The sequence below is a fragment of the Penicillium paradoxum genome (assembly GCF_028828445.1).
Source record: "Penicillium paradoxum strain IBT 22861 chromosome Unknown utg000007l_segment0_segment0, whole genome shotgun sequence".
Lineage (NCBI taxonomy): Eukaryota > Fungi > Ascomycota > Eurotiomycetes > Eurotiales > Aspergillaceae > Penicillium > Penicillium paradoxum.
Window position 1 is genome coordinate 5,664,081 of NW_026643185.1, and position 24,946 is coordinate 5,689,026.

General features: G+C 39.0%; 3 protein-coding genes across 3 annotated transcripts; all 3 read right to left on the bottom strand.

Annotated features, from left to right (window-relative positions):
- Positions 1–565: 565 nt before the first annotated feature.
- On the bottom strand, positions 566–3,818 carry N7457_009600 (putative serine/threonine protein kinase (Kin4); the record flags this gene model as incomplete). Its single annotated transcript, XM_057180643.1, has 3 exons — positions 566–2,136; positions 2,193–2,487; positions 2,544–3,818. 3 exons carry the CDS (start codon positions 3,816–3,818, stop codon positions 566–568), a joined length of 3,141 nt encoding a protein of 1,046 aa, XP_057029029.1.
- Positions 3,819–7,378: 3,560 nt separating this feature from the next.
- N7457_009601 (uncharacterized protein) lies at positions 7,379–8,395 on the bottom strand (the record flags this gene model as incomplete). The annotated part of the gene is made up of 1 exon (XM_057180644.1): positions 7,379–8,395. One exon carries the CDS (start codon positions 8,393–8,395, stop codon positions 7,379–7,381), a length of 1,017 nt encoding a protein of 338 aa, XP_057029030.1.
- Positions 8,396–12,808: 4,413 nt separating this feature from the next.
- On the bottom strand, positions 12,809–13,478 carry N7457_009602 (uncharacterized protein; the record flags this gene model as incomplete). Its single annotated transcript, XM_057180645.1, has 3 exons — positions 12,809–12,958; positions 12,987–13,011; positions 13,471–13,478. 3 exons carry the CDS (start codon positions 13,476–13,478, stop codon positions 12,809–12,811), a joined length of 183 nt encoding a protein of 60 aa, XP_057029031.1.
- Between the last annotated feature and the right edge of the window lie 11,468 nt (positions 13,479–24,946).

The window sequence follows — 24,946 nt, forward strand, 5'->3', positions numbered from 1 at the left end:
ACAGAAGAATGAAAAATAGTGTCACAATTGAATTATCGTCGACAGAGCCTCCCGTAGAGGAACAAGTAAGAAGCTAAAGGGGGATGATGAGAAGAGAAAATGGGGATCCAAGGCATAGCAAAATGCTCTGGAACAAGAACACAGCTGAGGTCTCACTTTACAGTCAAGAGATAATAGTAACAGAAGAAGAGAATGCAAATCACAGGTAGAGGAGCAAAAGAGGAAAACAAGGAAGAGAGAACAAGACATTAGGAAGCAAGGAAAATGTTTTCAGACAAAGGAAATAAAAAAAAATAACAATAAATGCTGAATAATTAATCAAACACCCGACGGATGAAGAGGAATCGCTCCATGCATAAGAAGGGGACTAAAGCAGGGTATCACGTAGTATCCAAACAACCTCGCTGCTCTTTCAAGCAACTTAAAAGAAGCTTTAGAATGATAGGGTTTGGATCCGCCTTTCGAGATCGAAGCACAAACCGCATGATTGCTTGGTCGGTCCGGTCTCAGTGCTGAGTCCGTTGGAGGTGGAATTGCTTTTGATTGATTGGCCACGCTGATAAGATCAACGGTCATCGCCAGCACGAGACTTGGCACGTCTTCGGAAGAAATCCATGACTTTGCGTGCTGCCCCAGAGCTGCCAGAATGATGGGATCCATCGCGCTCATACTCGTAAGCGTCCGCGAATTTGCGATGGTTCTTCTGCAAAACACCCGGCCCGCGTCCTGTTCGAGCAACCTGCATTGACTGCCTCGGAACACTGTCATACGGACTATTGTAATCATCATAATAGTTCGGCTTAGACCGGTGCTTTTGGGAACCTGAGTATTGATCTGCGGAATTTTGATAGACTTGCTCGGCCGAGGGTACCCCAAAGGAATCGTTCTGGCTATCAAATTGAGATCCGAGATCCGCAAATTGTTGATCAATCTGCGCCTCGTAGCTGAGTGGCTGTGGCTCAGGTTCGGTTTGATTATCCTCACCAGGTCGCTCGTTAACTACACCCATGGCATCTTGAGTACCATAGCTTGTCGCACGAGCACGACTCTGGGTGGGGCTCGTAGGGCCCGTTACGGGCCGTTGTGGGGCACGGGAATCGACCGGGCGAGGGGTCTGGGTGATTTCTTCGGGAGTCGAGGCTCGAGCATTGGAGAAACCACGGAAGGAGAACGATTGCGGAAGCAATGAGAATCGCCGAGGACGGCTTTCCACACCAGACTCACTTGCCTTGCGGTTGTGAGGATATTGCATAGAATGGCGGGAATCCGTCGACATTCTGGAATTCTCTTTTGCGAGAGGATCCTTCATGCTGACAGGGGGATAACGCTTATCTTGCTTTGTGCGTCCAGCATTAGACTGTGTACGGCCACCCAAGATCGAACCTGAACGACCGAAAAGCTTCTCGCCTAGACTTGAAACAGTATTGGATCTCTTGTGGCCCTTTGGCGGCTCTTGTCGAGGGGTTGTGTTGAATGTCGAAGGCAATTGTTGGCTATGGGTGCTTGGGAGACCAATAGATGTATTAGATGCATGTGCGGAGTCTTGTGCGAGAGCAAATTGTCGGCTCTTGGGCTGTGCCAGGCTGCCTTCTGTATTAGTTGCGGTGACAGTAGGAGCCACCGGTTGACCATAGGAGCCACGTGAAGGCAAACGACCAGTGTTGCCAAAGGAGTTCATAGATCCACCAGTAGCTGGCCGGGGGGCTTGTTGCACCGTAGCCATGTGAGATCCAGTAAGTGCTGCATTATCTGAGGTCGAGCGTGGGAAGTGTCCAGGAAGCGGCTTGTTGAGGTTGAGTGCCGGTACTTCTGCAGTATGGTGGACTGGCTCTGTTGGCGGTTGCACCGAAGCGGCAATTTGGGCCTCGGCTGCAATGGGAACTCGGCTGCGTGATGCAGACGGTTCCACGGGAGGCTCTCCTCGCGTCGTTTGTGATTGAGGAGCCACGTATTCGACTTGTACCGTCCTCCGCTTGGCATCGCGAGGTGTCCTGGACTTTTCGGTTGGCGGGTCTTGGGAGACATCTCCAGCATGGTGGTTCAACCCCCCAACGGCCGGAACATTGTTCTGGTGTGTCTTCGATGGTTCACGTACCGAAGCACTACGGGCAAGAGGCGGTGCTTCTTTTTGGGTTTCTGTAAACGGATGTGAGTAACTTGAAGCCTTATCACTTGCAGAAAGCCGTGCTTACCAGATGGGATCGTCGTGTTCGCAATGTCCACCACGTTCGTCGTACTGCTAGTGATATGAGACACAATATTCGAAAATTCGCTGAGCCAGCTATGGCGAGCAACCTCGAACAAGTCTGCACGCTTTCGGGGATCGGGAACCAATATCCGCCTCAAGAGATCACGAGCATGTGGTGTGACATATTCCGGGAATGTGAGAGGAGTAGTGACAATGTATTTGTAGAGAAGATTAATGTTGTCGCCATCTGGATTCGCTGGGTCGTCATCGAAAGGCAGATATCCTGCCAACATAGCGTACTGCATTTCACAAAAATTAATTGATGCAAAATCAAGCAAGCGGCAAGTGAACATACCAAAATCACACCGCAGCTCCACACGTCCACTTTCCGGCCAGTGTATAAAGAATCGCTCACGACAAGCTCGGGCGCTGCGTAGCAAGGACTGCCACAGCTGGTCTGCATGAGATCACCTCGCCGTAACCCATTGCTGCCAATCTTGTCTAGCTTCTTCCGTTTGACATATTCTTTGTTGGTCAGGTTATACTCAATCTCCTCGTCTAATGGATCCACTGGGTCGAACGTATTGGCGAAACCGAAGTCCGTAATAATGATGTTGCGATTCCGGTCGAGAAGCAAGTTCTCCAGCTTGAGATCACGATGCACGATACCCTTCTTGTGCAGATAGCCAACTCCAGAGATTAGCTGGGCAAACAGGCGACGCGCGGAATTGTCCTTCAGATACCGGTTATTCAAGATATAGTCGAACAGTTCACCTCCCGACGCGTATTCCATGATGATTCCGATGTGACGGTCGGTTTCCACCATTTCATGGAGACGCACAATGTTGGGGTGTGCCAACTCGCGTAAAATGGCAATTTCTCGGTAGATTTTTGGTAGCCGACTGGGGTTGGTTCCCAAGGTGTCTCTCCGAATGAGCTTGATGGCTACTTGGAGAGTGCCGTCGCGCTTCCATCCCAGCTTTACCTTTCCGAACTCGCCCTCACCGAGGGTTTGCCCGAGAATATATGAGCCAAAAGTGGTTTCCTTACGCTTTATGACGTTGCCGTTGTTATAATCATGCCGACTTCGTGGCCCACGAGCTTCCTCCATACCGTCGCTACCAGCTGCACCGAATCCAGATGAAGAGGCATGTTCTGTGCCAGCTTGTCGCACTTGTTCTCTCTCTTGGTCCACAAGAGGATCGCTAATCAACAAGGAGTTGATAACTGCGCTCGGTTCTTTTACCGGATCTCCGTGTCCAGAAACACTTTCCATTTCCGACTCCGCAGCCGGTGGGGCCGTCCTTGACTGTTGTACATCACGGGAGGTCTCCTCAGGTTGGTGCCTCCGTGACCTGCCATTTCGGTCGTCGCGCGTACGATCACGGTTCTCTTTCCGATCAGACCTGCTCTTTCCTTGCCGGGAGCTACTTGTCTTCTCTGTAGATGTTCCATTTGGACTGCGGCGACTGTGGTGCGTGGAAGAGGTCCTCGGGGGAGGAACCGGTGGTGTGCCTAACATGTCGGGATAGGCTGTGCGTGCATTCTTCTGAGCGGGTGATGATGTGCTGGTTGATAGCGGTGAAACATGAGCTGGGAGTGGCACGGCCTGCGGATGAGAAGTGCTCATAGCCGAGGAAGCTGTTCGGGGACCGGCCTCAGAAACGGCTGTTCTGGGATTAGCACGCTATTTACCAAATGGAACGGTTCGGCATAAGATAGGCACGCCCTTTGGGGCGATTTGCATCGCAGCAGCTTACCTTCGTGTAGTAGATCCGCAAAGTCTTATGAGACTCGCTGTGCGACGATCCGAGGCAGCTTCTGCGGGCGCTGAGCAATTCTGGTAGCAGTTGCGATTGGTCCAATTGACGCCAGGGAGCACAACGTCCTTCTGGGAATGTTGGGCGAAAGTCGGGGGGTTGGGGCGACCGGTCGCACTCGCCAGATGACGATTCAAAGCGCAATCTGTAGATATTGAGCTACCCGTCAGCTTGGGTCTTCCCCAGATTCCTATCGTGAAAAATGTGCCGTTTTAAAACCAGGAATGGGGGGGCGGCCAAGCAAATGACAGGAGAAGATCGATCGGAGGAATGGGGGGAGGAACAGCCTTACCACCAATCGCGCAGAAACCGTTGGATGGGGCTTGAATATCACCTAGGACACCGGGCCACGAGCTTCTGCAGGTGCAAAGACGCGTCGAAAAACAACTAGTTTCTCGAAAAACGAAAGGAACGCTAAAGATACCTGCACTGCAGTACTCCAGAGTCCCCCTCTGTCCAGACCCACGACTTCGGGTTCGGGGTCGCACGTTATCCGAGAACAGCAAACGCGGTCACAAATGTCTCAGGCGCAATTGCGGACCCGATCAACTGGAGTCAAATTCAATTGCGACAACAGTCGCTGGACATCATCGAAGACAGGGTACTGAGGGGGCGGGACAGGGGGCGCGAGGGGGAGGAAAAAGACGGGAAGCACCGGTCGGGGATCCCGATTCGAAAAAGGGGGGAGAAGTTACCCCCAAAGAACAGAATCAAAGAAACAAAAAAAAAAAAACATAAAACCAAAAGGAAAAAATGGCCCAAAGGGAAGAAGGAAAGGCCAGATGAGAGGGTGGAAAGGGAAAAGAGGAGGTGAGATACGAACAGGTAGTTTCTCTTAGTCTGGGGGAGGCGGGTCTCTGACTCTTGAGCCTTAGATGAGAGGGTTTGACCACTTTGGACACTTGGGGAATCCCTAAGGTGGATTTTATTAAATCATTCGGAAGATTCATTTATGTGGTAGTTCCGTTATACCCTAGGGTCTCTCTGGGTATGTTCAGGCACAAATGGAGAGAGAGCCCATCACGAAGTACTACAACATACGAGGGCCAGCTACCCAAAGCTTTGGGGTATGATACATCCACGGTGACGACAAGGACTATACGGAGTACAGGTGATTTGTGTGCGCGTACTCCGTCCTCCGTACGGAGCACAAGGTGTGGATTCCATATTAATTGCCCATATATTGATCTCAAATCCCTTGCGGCCATCCCAGCTTCTGTGCTAAAAAGAATTCCATTAAAAAAGGGCTCGAGTCCCGAGGGCTGATCACCGCATGTGCCAAAGAACCGAAGCGTACGGAGTACTCCGTACGGATTATGGAGTCCGCCGTACTTCGTACATGGTAATATGTACTTCATAAATAGGAATAATACCCAAAAGCTGAACCCAGGTGCCAAAAGTGCCAGAAGGTACGCTTTCGAACGAAAAAAAAAATAGGGGGTTGCACCGGTTGTTTCGAATGCTCATGGAGTGGACACCTCGGACGATCGTCATTATTAGCCTCCCAGAACAGAAGCTCAGATCGCGCTTTTTTGCTCTCTTTCTTTATTGGTCTAAGATAATTTTAATAGATTAAACCCATACTCCGTACAGTGTGCGTGGTTATGGTGGGATCAATCTATAATATGGTGAACTCCAGATACTCGGAGTTCAAGAGATTAACCGTGAAAATGGTGTGCAGTAGTCGCATCTCCCTAGCTTCGGCTAGCTGTCAATACTCCGTAAGCGCCAATGGCTCTTGGTTTGAACTCTACGGAGTACTCCGTATGGAGGTTGGAGTAATGTACGGAGTCCTTTGAAAGCCACATACATTGCATACATGTACATTCCATGGCATGTACTCTACTCCTTACGAAGCACGGAGTAATGAACCTTGGAAGTGACGACACAAGGTATTCGCCTGAACCATGGGACCAGTGCGTTGACCACGGTAAGGGTAATGCGAACCACGGTTGCGTCCCGATCTGAGCAGCCCCGGGGATCTTGTTAGCGCTCGCGTCCATGGAAATGGCCATCAAGTGCAACCTTGGGCCGATTAATGTACGGAGTACGAGTAATGCGGTTCCTGAATAGTCCGGTCTGCAACACTAAACCTTACTCTATCATTCATGTAGTACCTATGTACTTGATTTCCTATGCCACTTCTTGGCTTTCCATTTCCGTCTTAGTGCTCAGTCCTTGCCGCTTTTTGCTCACTGAGCGTCACCTGAGTGTTCTGACTAGCTCACTAAGCACGACCTGATTATTATATAAGCTCAAGACTTTGCTCACCGGAGCGAAGCGTAGGGAGCAGCTAAGTCAGCAGCTCACCTCAATAAAATGCACCACGCTAGCCCCATCCAAATGCAGTTGTTCACAAGGACTCTTGACCGTCGTCCCCTCAACAAAAGGCTGGCGTCATCAATTTGGCGGTCGATCCTGGTTATTTCGCCTCCAGCTAAGAGGCAAATTGATAGTGGGGCTACATTCATTGGTATTACTATTCTGCGGCTATACTACTATTTAACTCGCCGAGTCGCGCATTCTACAATACCGTCTCTATATAGTTGCGGAAAATATCCAGCCCTCAATTTTTGGTTCTACAATATCTAGGAATATCTCAGAAACCCCTAATTGAGTGGTTTATAAATCTAGTTTAGTGTTTAATTCTTATTTTTCAATTCTTTTGTATTTTGCTTGAATAACACTGGTTTATCGCTCTTGTTGCCTGCCCGCTTGCTCCTAGGAATACCACTTCAGCTCTGGCGACCTAGGTATCCGCAAAAATATTCTAGACTAATCGATTATGTCTACTGGGGTGATCTAGCTGCCTATAACGAAATTTGCGTCCCCTTATTTGTCTAACGTACTCTAACGTATTGAAACTAGCAATCAGAAAATAACTCATCCTAGCTGAAGTCCGAGAGGACTTCCTAGGAGCTCTAGACCTTTTTTGTGCCACCGCAAACCCAAACTATCAAATACCATTGGGGCCCCTGTGTTGGGTCCGGGTCCGGGTCCGATACCTATCTCGACCCAACCCCGGGTTGTGCGACAGACTAAACCTTCGTCCGTTTCCTATCATAATTTTACGATTTGTATGCCATTACTTACTACCGAAGACGGCAGCCACCTTCAGGAGGGGGCACATATCAGGCTATGGCTGGTCATATGACCTGAGCCGTATATTATCATTAGACTAGACATTATAATATCATTATAGTTCCACCAGCTATAGGCTTTCACGCAACAGCGATAGAGGAAATAATATCACAAGCAAAAGCCACAACCACACCAGGTCGACAGAGACGATCCGCTCCTTGGATAAGAATAAGAGCCCGGATCTAGCTAGACAATTGAAAACAAGATGACATGAAGCAACGAACTTCTCTCATCGCGAACTGTCTAGCCAAATGATCATGTGCAAAGCAGATGCAAATGCATTCAAGCCTGCATAGCTGACTCCCACAACCTGGGAATCTGGTCCGGGAACCCTCTGTTTGGACCTCAGATCTTTGACGGAGATTTGGCCTTGCAAGATATCGGATCGCTCCCACAGTACTGGTACACGCTCAGAAACATTTGAAATCGTCGCCCCGGTCCAATAGTCCACCGTAGTTCGCCAGTCTTCGCCGGCCAAATCAATCTTAACCAACGGACGGAAGTCAACATCCTTGAAAATCAAAATGACCCCATCTGGGCCAGCATAGTCCAACGCATACTTGAGTGAGGAAGTAGCGTATAAACCGGGTCCGAACTCGTTCTGAAGCGTGTATGAGGAGACGAGGGGCGCGAAGAGTGAGGCTAGGCTGACTATTGACGGACGTGATAAGCCCTTGTAAAGAAGATTGCCGCCAAGTGAATTGATGAATGTATTCATCAAATCAATGTAATTTTCATCACGGTTGTTCTTCTTTCCCTTCAGTTTTGTCTTAACGCAAGAAATCGTTGGCGGAAAAGATTGGAGGTGCGCAAAGGGGAAGACATCTTGAAACCTGTTTTGAGTAGGAGTTGTTGTGAGATTTGGGGGAATAGAGCTGGCATAAGAAAGCGTGGAAGCATGGCGTCGGACAGGTTCTTCATAGATCTTGTCCATGAATGTTGCTGGTATCTTCCCTTCTTCAAACAAAATTGAAACAATCCAAAGACGCGGAGAACCCTGTGGGATCGAACGGTACTCATCTGTAAGAACATATGCGGGATCGCGAATGAGCTCTTCGAGCTCTTCCACCCCCTCAAGCCAAAAAAGGCTTGACAACGGTCCGATGAACAAGGAGACCTGCTCGCCATCCTCATATAGATACTGTGATATCTCTTCTGGAATGACACCGGGGAATTCAATTCCTGCAGCCCAAACAGGTTGGTAGTCGGTTGCGTACAGATCTAATATATCTCTCTCGTCTCTCATTGTGAAGGTATTTTGGTCACTTCGAGGTGGAGTCGTTATCACTGGTCAATGACGGTGGGGTTTTGGAATGTGGGACCGGCTAGCGGCAGTGGTGGTACAGCAATAGGAAGACTGATACTAGACGCAACTGCACCAGGGGAAAACTCCTGCTTTCTCTTTGAAGTTCGAGCTTCCATTGTCAAGTAACAGAAAGGTGAGGTTGTCAAGGGAAAAAAACCTTGGAAGAACAGAAATGGAAAGAGTTGTTATGGTGGACGCAATTACGGTTATGAAAGTTTACGAGCGAAATTTTGCTGGATTACATGTATTATACCAAAACCTGTCAGGTGACCTAATCGTATACTCCGGATAAGCAAAAACATACACGTGACGTAGTTAGCGTGTTGCATTTTATTGATGGTGTTTACTCAGGCTCATGCCTACGCCCCGCAAAAAGGGCGGGTTTTGGTCACTGTATCCGAGCCCGCAGCTTTTGCAGGCTAGGTACCTAGTAGTCTCGAGTACGGCGACCATCGAAGCCTTTTGGGCAGTAGAAAAGCATCATCACTTTCAACAGAATGACTAAATCGGTCTCCTGGACCAGGTCATTTGGGTATACTCTGAATTAGACTAAGTGCTCATTAGAGGACTCTAAGCGGTCTCTGAGTAATCAGCGAGCATCCAATCAGACTCACTGAGTGCTCAGTGAGCGTTTATGGGATCTCACTGTTGAGTCACGTGAATATATCTGAGCAGCTCACTGAGTCGGAGCGGGGTATATAGCTCGGTAGGGTCCAGAATTTTCTCCGTAGGACTCAGAAACCTATTATGTCAGCCTTGAATTCTGACCCCCTATAAAGGGTGGAACCTAAGTAGGACTTAGAACTTATCAATTATATAATTAGATTTAATTATAAATTCTTTTATTTAACTTTTTTTCCTATACACTACGTACCGACACCCCTATCTATACCTACCTACCCTTATCTCTTACCATAATCCTACTAACTCCGTACTATCTAATACTTTAACTATAGATCCTTTACCTATATCCTCTATATAACGTTACGAGTCTCTATCTCTCCCTATTATAGACCTATAAGCTAGAAATAGGGCTAATACGGATGCCTAACTTTAATAAATCGTCTTTTCTTTAACCTATATTAGTTATCTTATTTTCTTTTTTATTTAAATATATATTTAATATATATTAACTTAATTTTATTAACTAGAGCGGTTAAAGCGAACGTGCTAGCGTCTAATATTTATTAAGGCAATCTAGTAGGAACTAGGAGAATCTTAATTACCTAGAGGGTTATATTATACTCCTATCTATAGTATACGATATAGAAGATAGAATCCTAATTAACGGAACTAGGAGGATACTTATCGAGATTATAGAAATCTAAGACTACCTTACGTTCTTAGACTACCCTAATATTACTTATAATAGTATTCTATATATTATTTACGTACGAAAGAATCCTCTTTACGATAAGGAGTATACCGCGGCGAATATTAATATAGTATTTAAAGAAATTATATCTAATATATATTTAATATATACTTAATATATACTAGATATAAGGCTAACTAAAATCGTATAGTACTAATTCTCGATTACGATAAACGGAACTTTAATACGCGTAATCTATATAACCTTCCTTAGAAATACCCTAAAAGATCCCGCGTTAAAATTATATTATAGAGCCTATACTTACTCTAGTATTCGGTGCTATACTTAAGCTTATCGGGATATTATCGCTCTATATAATAAGTATAACCGGGTTAAGCTAAAGATATTTACTAAACTTTAGGCTAAGGCTATAAAGCCTTACTATAAAAGTACCGCGTCTAAGGATCTCCGTAAGAAAATAAGGAAGTAAGCTCTACCTCGTTTATACCTTCTCTCTACTAAGTATATACTAAACTTATATTTAACTTAGATTTTTCTTTAGTTTTCTAATAGTATAGAATATATACCCCGCTCCTTATAAGTTATCTAAAACCGAGAGAACTTATAAGGGTACTAGCCTAACTATATAGGTAACTAATAGTACTATATATATTAGTTATCCCTTTAAAACCGTAGTATACTATTAGTATATATCCTACTAGGTTCCTATAGCTATCGTATAGGTTAATAAGTACTACCTAGAAGTTCTTTATAGAATACTAGGTCGTAAGATAAGTAACGTTAGTAAAAATAACTATTATTTTATCTAGTATCGGGTAGGGAGAACTAATATTTATAGTATAGTTCTCTTTCTATATACTTAATATATACTAACTATATACTAGACTCTATCTACTCTAATAGTATAGGTAGGCTAAAGGTAGTTCCTTATAAGGCTAGGTTTAATCTCTATATACTAGTCTTATAGGATCGATACCCGTATTATCTCCTCGTTAGTCGAGGATATTATCGTTATTTCCTACCGCTACTAATAAAGTTACTATCTTATATCGCCTAAGAGATTATATCTATACTTCTCTTATAGGATATCCTAAATATTACGCCCCGTATATATTACTTTCCCCTAATCCTAGTATTTACTAACGATAATAGGCAAATTTATATAATCCTCGTAATTTAGGTAGCTTACTCTTCGAGATACTAGACCTTTAAGTAAGACTATCTATAGCTATCTTAATATTACCGATCGGATCGCCGCTTTAATTCTTAAGTAGAAGATCCTTTATTTTCCTAGAGGAACTTACTTAGCTAGTATATATCGTGAATTCGAACTCGATAAGACTAAGGATATAGATAAGTAGTTTATTCGTAAAATCTATATACTAGATAAGGATAAAGGCCACTTCCTTATTATATACTATATATATAGATAAGCTAAGCTTTTCTAATATATATAGTATATTAAAATAGATCTTACTTTTAAAATAGTATAGGGGTAGACTAAGGTCTTCTCTCTTATTAGATAGAATAAGGTAGCTAAACGTAAGTAGAAACTTCTATATCGATTATAATTAATTAAGTTATTAATTTTTTTAGTAATTAAAATATATACTTAGGTTCTAATTAACGCTGAAAGCCGTAAATACTATTAGATTCTTTTTAAGAAGCTTTTTAAGATCCTTAGAAATATAGGATAAAGGCCTATCCGATAGTTATATTAATATAATTCTTAGGATTATACTAACGAAGGTATTCGGACTATTACTATTAATATATATTTAAAGTAAGCCCTAGGTATATTATTTATACGCTATATATTTACTAATTCCTAATTTATTCTACTAGGGTTTAGCGATTACCTTATAGGTCTTAACTCTCGTTAGATATAGTTAGAGTATTTATAATATATACTTATTATATACTATATATATATAAAACGTATATTTATATAGAGATATCCTAATTACGTAGTATCTACTATAATCGATCGTATCTATAAGTTACCTTCGAAGTAGGAAGCCTTTAAAATTATAGAGGAAGCTAAGAAAATATAGCTAGAGACTAAGTATTAGTTTAACTATAAATTAACCGGCTAGGTTTTTATAGGTATATTACCTAAGGCTTTAAGAATTCCTATCTATTAGTAGCTAAATACTAGACGCTATACTAGGATCTATAAAAGTAGCTATTATTAGGAGAATAAAGTAATAGATCGAAAGTAAGTATTATTACCTATAATCCTTAAGTAAGTTTATATTCTTTATATAGTTTATATAAGGCTAATATATTAGTTAGATTAAGGTAATACGCTATTAATATTAAGGATAAGATTTATATTAAGACTATTTAGGGCCTTCCTACCTTATAAAGGAACTAGAACCTAGCTAAGAAAATTACGAAGGGTGTTTTAAGGAAAGGTTTATTAAATATATATCTAGTATATAATAAACGTATACTAACTATTATTTAGATAAACGAAATCGCGTAGCTATAGAGAGGCGTATTAAGAATTTATACTTCTAGTATAATCCCTATAATAGCTATAATTAACGCTATCCTCTAATATAGCCGCTAAACTATACTATACTATCTCGGGCTTCTTCGGTCTATTTAACTAAAGGAAGTGAGTATACTACGCTATATACCGCGCGGTCTAGCACTCGAGCTCTATCTCCTAGGGATTCTTAGACGCTAACTCTATAAGTATCTTATTAAACCCCGATACCTAGTATCGAAGAGACTCGAGAGAAAGAGCTAGAATAGGAACTTATAACTCTAAGGAGGTATACTAGAATTTAAGTTATAGAAAAGGAGAAAGAAATACTATATCTATAGCTAGGCGAGGGTAGCTAATTTAGAAATTTCCTCTATATATTAAAATATTATATATATTTTGATCTTATTTTAACCTTATACTCTATATATACTTAGTAGATCTAATATAAATATCTACTTAGTATATACTTAGTATATACTAAGTAGATATTAAATAATATAAGTATATAGTTTAAAATCCACTAATTCTTTACCCTTTTTTTCGGTCTTCCTTCCTCCTCCTCTTCCTCCTCCTCTTCCTCTTCCTCCTCCTCTTCTCCCTCCTCTTCTCCCTCCTCTTCTCCCTCCTCCTCCTCCTCCTCCTCCTCCTCCTCCTCCTCTTCTCTACCTCTCTTTTTACCTCTAGGTCCTAGGGTAGACGTAATAGGTATAGTAGGTATAGTAGCTATTTTAGGCGTAGAGATAGTTATAGGGGTAGCTAGTGCTAGTACGGGGGGTGCTAGTACGGGGGGTACTAGTATAGGGGGTACTAGTATAGGGGGTACTAATATAGGGGGTACTAGTATAGGGGGTGCTAGTATAGGGGGTGCTAGTACGGGGGGTACTATAAGAGCGGTAGTTATAGTACTAAACCTAGGAAAAGGGACTAGGGGGATATCCGCCCTATACTATATAGATTATTAGTAAATATTAAATAAATATAGGAGGGTTATATACTTACTCTACGTCGGCGTTAACTAGATCCTAGGGTAGGCGGTGTTAGAAACCGATAGAAACGTTAACTAAATCGAGCCGTAAATTAAGTATTAGTCGCACTATTTATATAGTTAGTATATATCCTTATAAATAGAAATTATATCTTAACTTACGTAATACGCTCTAAAGCGTTATACTAATATCTAACTAAATCATTCTTAGGGCCGCGGCTAGGCTTATAGAGATAACTTACCTATTACTAACTACGAGTAAGAACCTATCGCTTAATTACATTTTATACGGTAATTATTTAGTCCTAAGTCTTCTATCGGCGGTTAGGTATAGTAGCTATATTAATAAAAGTTAGTATATACTAAGTATATATAAAAGGAATAACTTACTTACGCTAGAATAATCTTAACGTAAATATCGGCGTATAGCCGGGCTATCTAGGAATATTAACCTATATATCTACTACCTATTTATAATAATATTATATATACCGATATTCTCTTTATTTAGTACGATAGCTTAGTTTAGGGGAGGGGTAGCTTAGATATCCGCTACTTTAATATTATATCTTAGGATACTAGTAGCTATTATAGTATAATACGCTACTAGCTTCTAGCCCGGGTTATTATTAAGGATTAGTCCTATATATATGTTAAGGTAACTGTTTGTTAAGGCAGTACTTGTTAACTAGGTGAATAATGATACGAGAGGGATACGTAGTTAGAACGAAGGGTATTCGATTCTATATTGGTTATAAGACTGAATCTTGCCTTCCCTTTTCCTATAGGTGTCTTCCTTTTATGATTTAGGTTCCCCGCTTCTCGGGACCGGATTATATTAGTTCTATCCCGATATCGTAGGGTATTCGGAGGGGTCTTCTCCGTCTAAGAGAAAGGGAGTCTAAGGCAAAATAGTATAATAAAGAAATACCGTAATAACTATCCCCCCTTCTCTATAAAACCCGTCCCGGGGTTTTAGGTTAAATAAAGGGAAGTATAAGTTATAAGGTAAGAAGGGTTCCTATTGAGTTTATTCCTTTCTCTATTTTATAGAGCCTCGTTAGTATAGCCGTAGTAGTAGCTAACGGGCGGGATATTAGCGATCTAGTACCGGAACTAGAACTAGTCTAGTGCCTAAGCTACTTACGTTCTGACTTAAAGTCCTTTAATACTACCGAAGGGGAGGTTTTCTCTATCTCTTATTAGTATAATACGATCGCGTCTATCTTTTACGAGCGATATTATATAGATAAGAAGACTTATAATATAGTACGTTTTCGGGCTTTTATCGTAATAGATCCGTACTTATCCTATATAGGTACCCGTTAGTATAATAAGGGATACTTAGGATTTTTCTACTATCTTAAAATTTTTAAAGGTTCTCTTAGATAATAAAATAGAGTTATCGGAGTAGATCTATACGGAAATCGCTAAGAGTTCGTATAATTTAGCCTAGGCGTTTAACGCGGCGGTTATTAGTTACTATTCGTATTAGAATTTAGTAGATACGAAGAAAATATAAGTTATAAGTATTTTATAACCGTTTCGTTAACGATTCGTCTTCTAATAATAGTCTAGCTATTTTAAGCGAATTATAACGAGTTTACGAACGGTCGTTAGGCTAATATATAGACTATACTTAATAGTCGTAGTTTAACTCTATTAGATCGGGGTAGACTTTTAAGTCTACTCCTTAGGGATATAGGATATACTTATTAGACTATTACGAAATAGAGGTATTTAGAGTCCGTTTCTAATACTTTTATAGCTATATTTAGGGAAGCTATAGGAACGATCCTACTTAATACTTTCGGGATTAACGAGTGTAGGAGGTTCGTGACTTATTCTCCTCGATAAAAGGGAAGGTACTATATACGTAGTTCCTTCCTTATAATAAAGGTAGCCTAGAATAAAAGAGGAATTTATTTTAATTTTCTAACTATAATCTTTTCTTTCTTTACGTTATTTCGTTATTATTTATATATAGTTCCTCGTGTATTTTATAGGTAATCCCCTTATATCTTATCGTCTTATCTTTTTACGAGTCCTATTTATTTCTATAGGAACCTTCCTTTATTATAGCGTAAGGTCGTAGTCGCGGTCGCGGTCGTAGTTATAGTCGGGGTCGTAGTATAATTCCTATTAACGACCCGCCTATAGACTAGTCTATACCCTCTTCTCTTTCGGCTACTTCTAAGATAGTATCTAAGGTTTATAACTATTCCGACGTAGATCCGTTATCGACTCCTCCTCGTATAGGTCCTATTAGGACTACTTATCGTACTCGAAACTCCGGTTCTTCTACGCGCCTAAAACGAAATCGTCCTATCTAATATCGCTTAAATTAGTATATTACCTATTTATATATAGCTAAGAAGAAGTAGGTTACCGATAAACCCCTTAAGGTTAAGTATAAATCTAAGACTATTAGTTCTATTTCTTACTAGTATTATATAGAGAAACGACGGGTATATAACTTAGTATAGATTCGTTCGCCTTTCTTATTAGTATCGGACCCTAATCGTATAGGTTCCGAGTGGTATTACCGGTAACGCTATAGATCTAACCTTAATTATTAAATAGTCTACCTAATTTTTTAAAAAGCTAGAGGATCGCCCTAACTATATAAAATAGGATAGGGTTAATAGGTCCCGATTTTTCTATAGGCCTACTATCCGGGCTATTATTAAGAGTAGGATCCGTAGGTTAATCTCTAACTTTTCTACGTTAATCTATAGTTATCGAGCTACTTATAGTTTCCCCCTATCTCGAAAGAAGACTCCTATTATAAGTATTACCTTCTCCCTTTTAGGTATGTTTCCCTAACGAATCGGTAGGATATCGCTAACGCTTATAAACGGTTCCTCTCTTCTCGAGGTCTAACCCCTTTACCTTACCCTAGTCTTTTAGCTATACTAGCTAAGCGGAAGGCCTACGACGTTTCTATTCGCTACTTTATCCGCTATAGGGATTCGGGATATACCTTATAGAACGCCGCGAAGTATTCGTTTATTAGGGATTTAATAATAGCGATTATTATAAGTAGTTAAGATACCGATATAAGCCCTATACTTTCCCTTAGTGTCTAGACTAGCTTTCTAATCGTACTAGATACGCTATAGGTTCGTTATATATTCGGTATAGTTTCCGGAATTATTCTATTTTCTCGTTTTTAAAGGTTATTTCTTCTATAATATCTCGGAGGTATTTTGATAGTGAAACGGGCTCGTTTCGATCTAGATCTATTATCTTCTTTTTATTAATAGGGTATTAAATTTGACTATATACTTTAAGCTTTCTTCTTCTTTTCCTTAAGTTTTCTAAAGGACTTAATAGCTTCTTTTATATTTCCTATATTTTCTTCTAGGATCTATTAGTTATATTTAGTAGGCTAACCCTTCTATTTTACTAAGAAGTGTCTCTCCTTATTAAATAGCCTCTTATCTTTAATATTTTTAATTTCCTATTTATCGGACTCTTTAAGTTCTAGTATTAGTAAGGTTTCGGACTTTTCTTCCTTCTATAGTTCTAGAAGAGAGATATAGAATACGTTATATATCTTATCGTATTAGTTTAAGAGACTTAACTGGTACGCTTAGGATCCGATAGGGTTTAGGACCTATAACGGTCTAATATATCTTAGGGCTAGTTTCTTAGTGTAGACTTTAAACTTTAGGTTTCTTATTAATAACCCTACTAAATCGCCTTTTTTAAATACTATAGGTTTATAAACGGAGTTAAATCGTTTCGCGGATAATTCGGAAGCTTTTCGCTATCGTTCCGTTATATCTTCCCGTAACTTTTTTAGAATCTCGATTCTTTTAGTTACGGCTAGGACCTCCTTTTTATACGTTTCGTCCTCGGAACGTATACGAAAGTTAGGCTTATAGCTTATAAGAGCTATAAATAGAGAGTAGCCTATAGTTATATTAGGCGAGTTATTATAGGCGTATTATACTATTAGTAGTAGTTTTAGTTATATAAGTTACTCTATATTAATAAAATATCTAAGATAATATTCTAGCGTTTGATTTATACGCTCGGTTTAACTATCTATTTAGGGGTAAAACGTAGTAGAAAGGTATAGTTTTACCTTACTTTCGTAGTATAGTTAAGACTAAAATTTGCTAGTAAATATAGGGCCTCGATTAGATATAATACCCTATAGGGGTCTATAGCGAAGTTCTACTTCTATATAGAAAAGCTTTACGAGCTCGGAGGCGTTAATTAATATAGAAACGGTAAAAAATAGAGCCTATTTTATTATCCTATTAATAATAATAAGGATACTATCTATTATATCGTTTTTATAAATTATAGGTAGTAATCCTATAATAAAATCTATCGATAATTTAGCGAAGGGTCGAGTAGAAATCGGTAGTGTTCCGAGCACGCTATATAGCCGATGCCTCGGAGCTACGTTTCCTTAATATACTATATATTCGGATACGTATTCCGCGATATCTTAGTATATATTTTACTAGTAGAAATATCTTTATAGTAATATTAATATTCTATATTTACTAAAATGTCCCGCTAGGGTATTATTATAATAAAGACTAAGGAGTTTTTTCCTTAAGTTCTCCCCCCGCGGGGATATAGAGTCTTTCTTTATACCTTATAATACTATATAGATTAACGCCTTAACCTTTATTACTTAGTTTCGACTAGGAAATAGTAAGTTTTCGGCGGCGTATCTTAGGATCGCTATCCTAGATTTTCTCGATTAGGTTTTAGAGGTCCGGTTATACTTCCTATATATATACGGATTAGTTTCGGTACGTATATTTAACCGTTTTATAGGGTATCCGTTAGTCGTAATCTAACTCTTCCTATATAGCCTAGTTAGCTACTTCTATACTAGCTTCGTCGCTATTTATACTAGTCCGTTCTAGATTAAACTAGGATTTACTAGTATATAAATCGCTAATACTTAGCGATTTAGCTATAGTAACACTCCGTTTCGGTAGTGTTCTAGTAACGATTCTATTATATAACGGTCTAAGTAGATCTTCTACTAAGGCGTCCCCTAGTTTTAGATCTACTTTTTAGGATAATATATCTATAGGATTTATTTTTCTTAGTCTATATTTAATAAAAAAGTTATATAGGGATAGGAATATATACTATCTCGCTTATCTTCTATTTAGCTTTAGCTACTTTATAAAAGTCTATAAATTTATATAATCGGATAGAACTTCTATAGGTCGGATACTTCCTTCTAAATAGTGTCGCTAATATTTAAACGAGTAAACGATAGCGAATAGTTCTTAATCCGGGGTAGAATAGTTAAGTTTAGCCCTACTAAACTTTCGGGACTAAAAGGCTATAAGGTACTATTTCCTATCTTTATCCTTTTAGGATATAATCCCTCCTATTCCTTTATTAGAAGTATTAGTTTCTAATCGCGTATCCCTTTCTAGGTCGAAATAGTATAGTAGTATCGGTAACTAAAACGCTATAATTAGACGGCGAAACGTAAGTCTTTTATAGACGTTAAGCTAGACTTATCCGGGTTTTCTTCTATTTTTTAACCCTTTTAGTAAGGAAGTTAATAGGAGTATAATCTACGAAAACCGCGGTATAAACCGATAGTAAAAGTTATAGAATCCGATAAACACTTAGATATTATAATAGCTTTTAGGGAGTTCCTAGTTTCTAATAGATTCTACCCTTCGGGGGTCTATAGAGACGCCCTTCGAACCTACTATAAATCCTAGGAACTCTACCTCTTCCTAATAGAATATACACTTTAAGGCCTTTACGTATAGGCTAGCTCTCCTAAGGTTTTCGAGAACTTTTCGGAGGTATTTCATATAAGATTCCTTTATCGGAGAAAACACTAGTATATCGTCGAGATATACTATATAGATTATATTAAGGTAGTCTCTTAGTACGTCGTAGATATAACTTTAGAATATAGTAGGGGTATTAGTTAGTCTAAACGGTATAACTATATACTTATAGTGCCTATATCGAGTGCGAAATATAGTCTTCTACTTATCTCCTTCCTTAATACGAATTCGGTAATACGTATCTTAGATATCGACTTTACTAAACTATTTAGCTCCCGCTAATCAGTCTAGAATTTCTAAGATAAGTAGTAATAAGTACCGGTTTTTAACTAAGATTTTATTTAGCCCCCGGTAGTCTACGTAGAGACGTAATCCGCTATCCTTTTTTAGAATAAAGAGGATCGGTGCTCCTACGGGACTTTTAGATAGTCGGATTCGTCTATTTTCTAGGTTCTTATCGATATACTCCCGAAGTTCTTTTAGTTCCTTTTAGGATAAGGGGTAGATTAGTCTATAAAGAGGGTTTTCTCCTAATAATATATCGATAGTATAGTCTATAACCTTATTTAAGGGAAGGGTTTATACGTTTTTTATAGAGAAGACGTTATAGAATCCCTATAGTTCTGAAGGTAAGTTAGGAGATTCTTCTATATCCCTATCCTCTTCGTATAGGAGCTATACTTCTTCGGGTATTTTTACTACGGTATAGACGTATACGCGGTTCCTACACTCTTTTATAAACCGGTATAGTATTATAGCTTTATAGTTTAGGGTATTAAACTACTATTTTCGATTTAGTAGAGAGAGATTAATTTTTTAGTCGACTAAGGTTATTATTAATAGTAGTACTAGACTACCCGAAATCCTTAGATCTCTATCGATAGTAACGTAAGGTCGTATAAACGTTCTAGTGATTCCTCTACTATCCGTGATAGTTATAGGGACGTTCTATACCCTATATATAATTACTTCTTTACGTCCTACTACTTTAATAATAGGAGGTATAAGTTTCGCTTTTTAAAGTTTTTAAGTTTTTACGAACTCGTAACTAACGAGGTCGACTTCCGTATAACTATCTAGGTCTATATAGGTTTTAATTTTTCCTACTAAGATCGGAGTATAGAAGCGTATTATCGTTCCGATCTAGGGGGTCGGAGTAGGGGAATCTACTCTAACCCGCTCTCGTTTCCCTACTATTTCGTCGAGGATCCTTTTATTTTTACTAGTTACACTTTTATTTTCTTTATCGGGGAGTCGTTTAGATATTTATTTAAAAGGTAATCCTTACTTTAATAGATATAATAGGTAAGTTTCTTTCCTATCTTTTTATTAATAGGGTTTCCGCGTCTTTTCGACCTTAAGTCCTTTAGATTTCTTTTTTCGGAGGAGTTTTCGTTTTTATTATATTTTTCGAACTTTCTCTTTTTCTTTTTTATATCTAGGTCTCCCTATCCCGATTCGGTCGCTTTTCGTTTAGGTTTCGTCTTCTAGTTTTAAAGCTCCTAAAATTTTAATATAATAGAGACTATCTCCCCCTAAGTTTTTAGAAGAGTTAGGTTATATTTATAGATATAGGCTTAAAGTCTATAATTAAGTTTTAAGAAAAAGGTAAGGGCTCTTTATTCCTCGCTTTGCTTTAGGAAATGTTTTTCTAAGAGATTTAACTTATAGTAAAAGTCTCTCGGGTCTTAATCGTTTCGCTAGATTATCCTTTATATTTAGTTAGTAATAGTGGCTTATATATTTATAGAATTTTTTATTAAGGATAGAGTCTATTCCTTAAGGTAAGCCTACGAACCCTATATAATTTAGCTTAGAGTTAAAGGTATTTTATCTAGGTAGTTATACTAAAGTCGTTAGTAGTTCCTATTTATATAGGATAGGGTACTAAGGATCTTTTATTTTTCGGTGCTATATTTTTTACTCGCTCTTTCGAATTCTAGGCGTAATCCGAGTAACTAGTCTTCTCTTTCTTAGATCGAGAATTCTTCTATAAAGTCAGAGTTTTTAAAACGGATTTCCTAACTACGTAGGTTTAGTGAATCACTATAAATCCGGCTACGGTATATTAGTGTTTCGGCTACTCTTTCGAGCTATTCGATCCTTATTATAAGGGCTTAGAAGGTTTCTTTCTTAAGTATCACTTAAGAATTATCCTTATTTCGCTAAGGATTCGGGGTAGTTTCGGAGGGTTATCGGTTATCTCTACTAGTAGTAGTAGGTGCTTCCGAGAGTTCTAATAAAGATTAGGTCTCTCCCTCCTCTATCTCGTAGATAGTAGGGTTTTCTTATAGAGGTATCTCCTTATTACCCTATCGGGATCGTGAACTCTATCTCGTTATCATTTCTTTAGGTAGTTAAAGAAGAAGATTTAGAATTATTAAGGTAACTATTTATTAAGGTAGTACTTATTGACTAAGTGAATAATAATATAAGAGGGATACGTAGTTAGAACGAAGGGTATTCGATTCTATATTAGTTATAAGACTAAATCTTGCCTTCCCTTTTCCTATGGGTGTCTTCCTTTTATGATTTAGGTTCCCCGCTTCTCGGGACCGGATCATATTGGTTCTATCCCGACATCGTGGGGTATTCGGAGGGGTCTCCTCCGTCTAAGAGAAAGGGAGCCTAAGGTAAAATAGTATAACAAAGAAATACCGTAACAATATAGTTAGTATATATTTAAAGTATATTAAATATAGAATAAACCTACTATAAGTATATCTAAATATTAGGTAAGGGTTTACCGTTATAGCGACTTAAGGGTTATTAAATGAACCTCGGGTTAGTCTATATATATAGGGGTTATTAGCTATTTTTCTAATAATAATTATAGGATAGTAATAATAGTAAGATAGAATAGTTATTTAAACTATAGTATTTAATAGTATCTAATAGGGATAGGATAGACCTTTTATATAGTTATAGTTAGGGTTATACTTAATACTTCTTACTTTATATATAAAGGGGTATTATTATTGCTTTATATATAAAAGGGTATTATTATTACTTATATAAAAAAGGGTATTACTATTACTTTATATACGAAAGAGTATTATTATTCCTTTATATATAAAAGGGTATTATTATCCCCTATATAATAAAGGGTATTATTATTGCTTTATATATAAAAGGCCTTTAATCTATATATTTACGGTATATTATATATATAAACTATACTTATTAGGTCTATAAGGTTTAAATATATTAGATATTAGATATATTTCGATTTTTTCTAGTGTTTTAGGCGTTTTTTATTATATATTAAGTATATATATCGAGGCTATAAGGTTAAAATCTATTAAATATTAGATATATTTTAATTTTTTTAACGATTTTAGCGTTTTTTATTATATATTAAGTATATTAAAATTATATTTAAGACTTAAAGTAAAGGCTATAGTAATATATATATCGATTAGGCTAAGTCGTTCTCGCTATTAGACTTAGGCTTAGACTCCTTATCCTCTCCCTCGGACTCTTCCTCGTATTCCTTATCCTCTCCCTTAGACTCTTCCTTATATTCCTTATCTTCTTTATCTTCCTTCTACCCCTTATATTCTTTATATTCTTCGTATTCCTCCTCTCTAACTTTAGGGGCCTTTTTAACTTTATCGGTAGTTCGGATAACCGCGCTAAATCCACGGAAGGGAATAGGGTTTATAGGGGGTTTAGGGCTACGCTATATATATTTAGTATATATTACACTTATATTAGGGTTATTAACTTACTCGATAGCTACGATAGCTAGATCTAGGGGTATTAGGCTATATATAGCGATAGAAGCGGGTACCGTACTTAATAGTAAAGTTAGGATTTTAGCTCCTATATAAGGTTAGTATATAATTAATATATCTAAGGTTATATTTATTTACGTAATCCGCTCGAGGGCGTTACACTAGTAGCCTACTTTCCTATCTACTAGTTTACGGCTAGGCTTATATATATACCTAGCTTATTACTATCCTTTTATTAGGATCTATCGCTTAATTATATTCTCTCTAGCGGCGATTTCTAGCGTCGTCTTCTAGTAGCGAGTAGGCGTAATAGCTATAATAAAAAGTTTATTAGTATATATTAAGTATATATCTTATATAGATATATACTAGCCCTAGGATATTCTTATCGGAGGTAACGGCGTAGCGCGGGACCCTCTAAGAGGATTATCCTATATATCTACTATCTATTAATAACGATATCGTAGATACCGATATTCTCTTTATTAAGAATATATATAGTATTAGGGGGTATATTAGTAACTATATTACCCGCTTTAATATCGTATCGTTTATTACCCGCTACTATAGCTCTATATTAGATATAGGGCCTCTATCTAGGGTTAGGATCTTATATAGGGCCTATATAAGTTAAGTATATATAATATACGTCGGAATTAGAATATAGGCTTTCGCGTACTATAAGCCTAGCTAGTTACGGGGTACGGATTCGGGGTATAGAGAACTTCTAGGTTATCGAAGTCCTATCGAGTTAGTCCTAGTCTAAGGTTAATTAATAGAGATATAATAATTATATATTAAGTATATATAAAGAAAAAATAGACGTGACGGGAAATGATAGAGGAAGAAGAAGATATTAATATAGAAAATATAAATAAATAAAATTTTAGCTGATATTATTAAGGAAGGAGTATTAGTGTTCTACGTTAGGTAAGAGTAAATATATATTATATTAAGTATATATTCTAAAGCTATATAATAGATATTTCGACTTAAATTTAATTTATAGTAGTAGGGGAATGTATATTGAATCATTTAAATTATTTTTCTAGTAGGTATATATTTAAATATAGTGGTAAACATAAGGTTTTTTTATGGTGATGGAGAATTGTATAGATAGTAGGTGCGCTTTTTCGTAGTGTGATTAGTTGAAGAAGATGAGATAATCAATGAATTCTGAGCCCCCGGGAGCTAATTAGGTGGTAGAATTCGCGGATAATCTTCTGGGTCCTACGGAGAAAATTCTGAACCCTTCCGAGCTGGAACCCGGTCGGAGCGCGGACTGAAATCTACTTAGTGAGCCTGGCTCTGAGCGCCCTCATAAAAGCGGCGGCAGCTAAGATAGGAAAACCCCACCCGGCAGAGGAAATCAAGTACGTATAGGTAGCTACCTACATGGTACTCCGTATTCCGTGCGTTATCCACATTCGAATCCATCTCAGTCTCCATCCTAATCAATCTGCACGTAATGATTGACAAACCCTTCGCTTGCAACCCCTTTCTTTTGCCTCAAGATCACCACTGCACCCAGCATAGCGTCACACCGTCGTGGTGATCATTTAATCCCTAATATCCCCTCATTGGGCAAGAAACATTGGTGGGCCATGGACAACTGTCAAGCGATGCGTTGGCAGCTTTTGCCCCTACAATGTCGTCTACTATCACCCGATCGATATGGGATAGATCGACCAGCGGCAACGCATATGAGTAACCCTATCCAATGACTATCATTGAAATGGCCTACATCACATCCACACCCTCACCTCCTCTAATCTGGTCTGCTGACGCTATTCGAATCAAATCACCGCCTGAAAAGACGGTCTACCGTGCTTGCCCAATTTCGACGCTGTGCCACCTAGGCAGAACCCAAATTCCATCCAATCGTCCCCGGGGGAATCTTAAATTAAGGCCGGTGACAGATATGTGCATGAGATGCGGTCGGAACTTTATTGCGGGTATGTGAGACCTCTATCGTCACTGTACGTATCAAAAAGGTAAAACAGACATGACTGCAAAGGCTTGGAGTCTGAATCAGAACTTTGCAAATATGGAAAATATTGCCGCCGTATTAAAAACACAGAATGGAATCACGAAATGAGATAAACCAAAAAAAGATACGAGTTCTCGGCCCCGAGAGCACC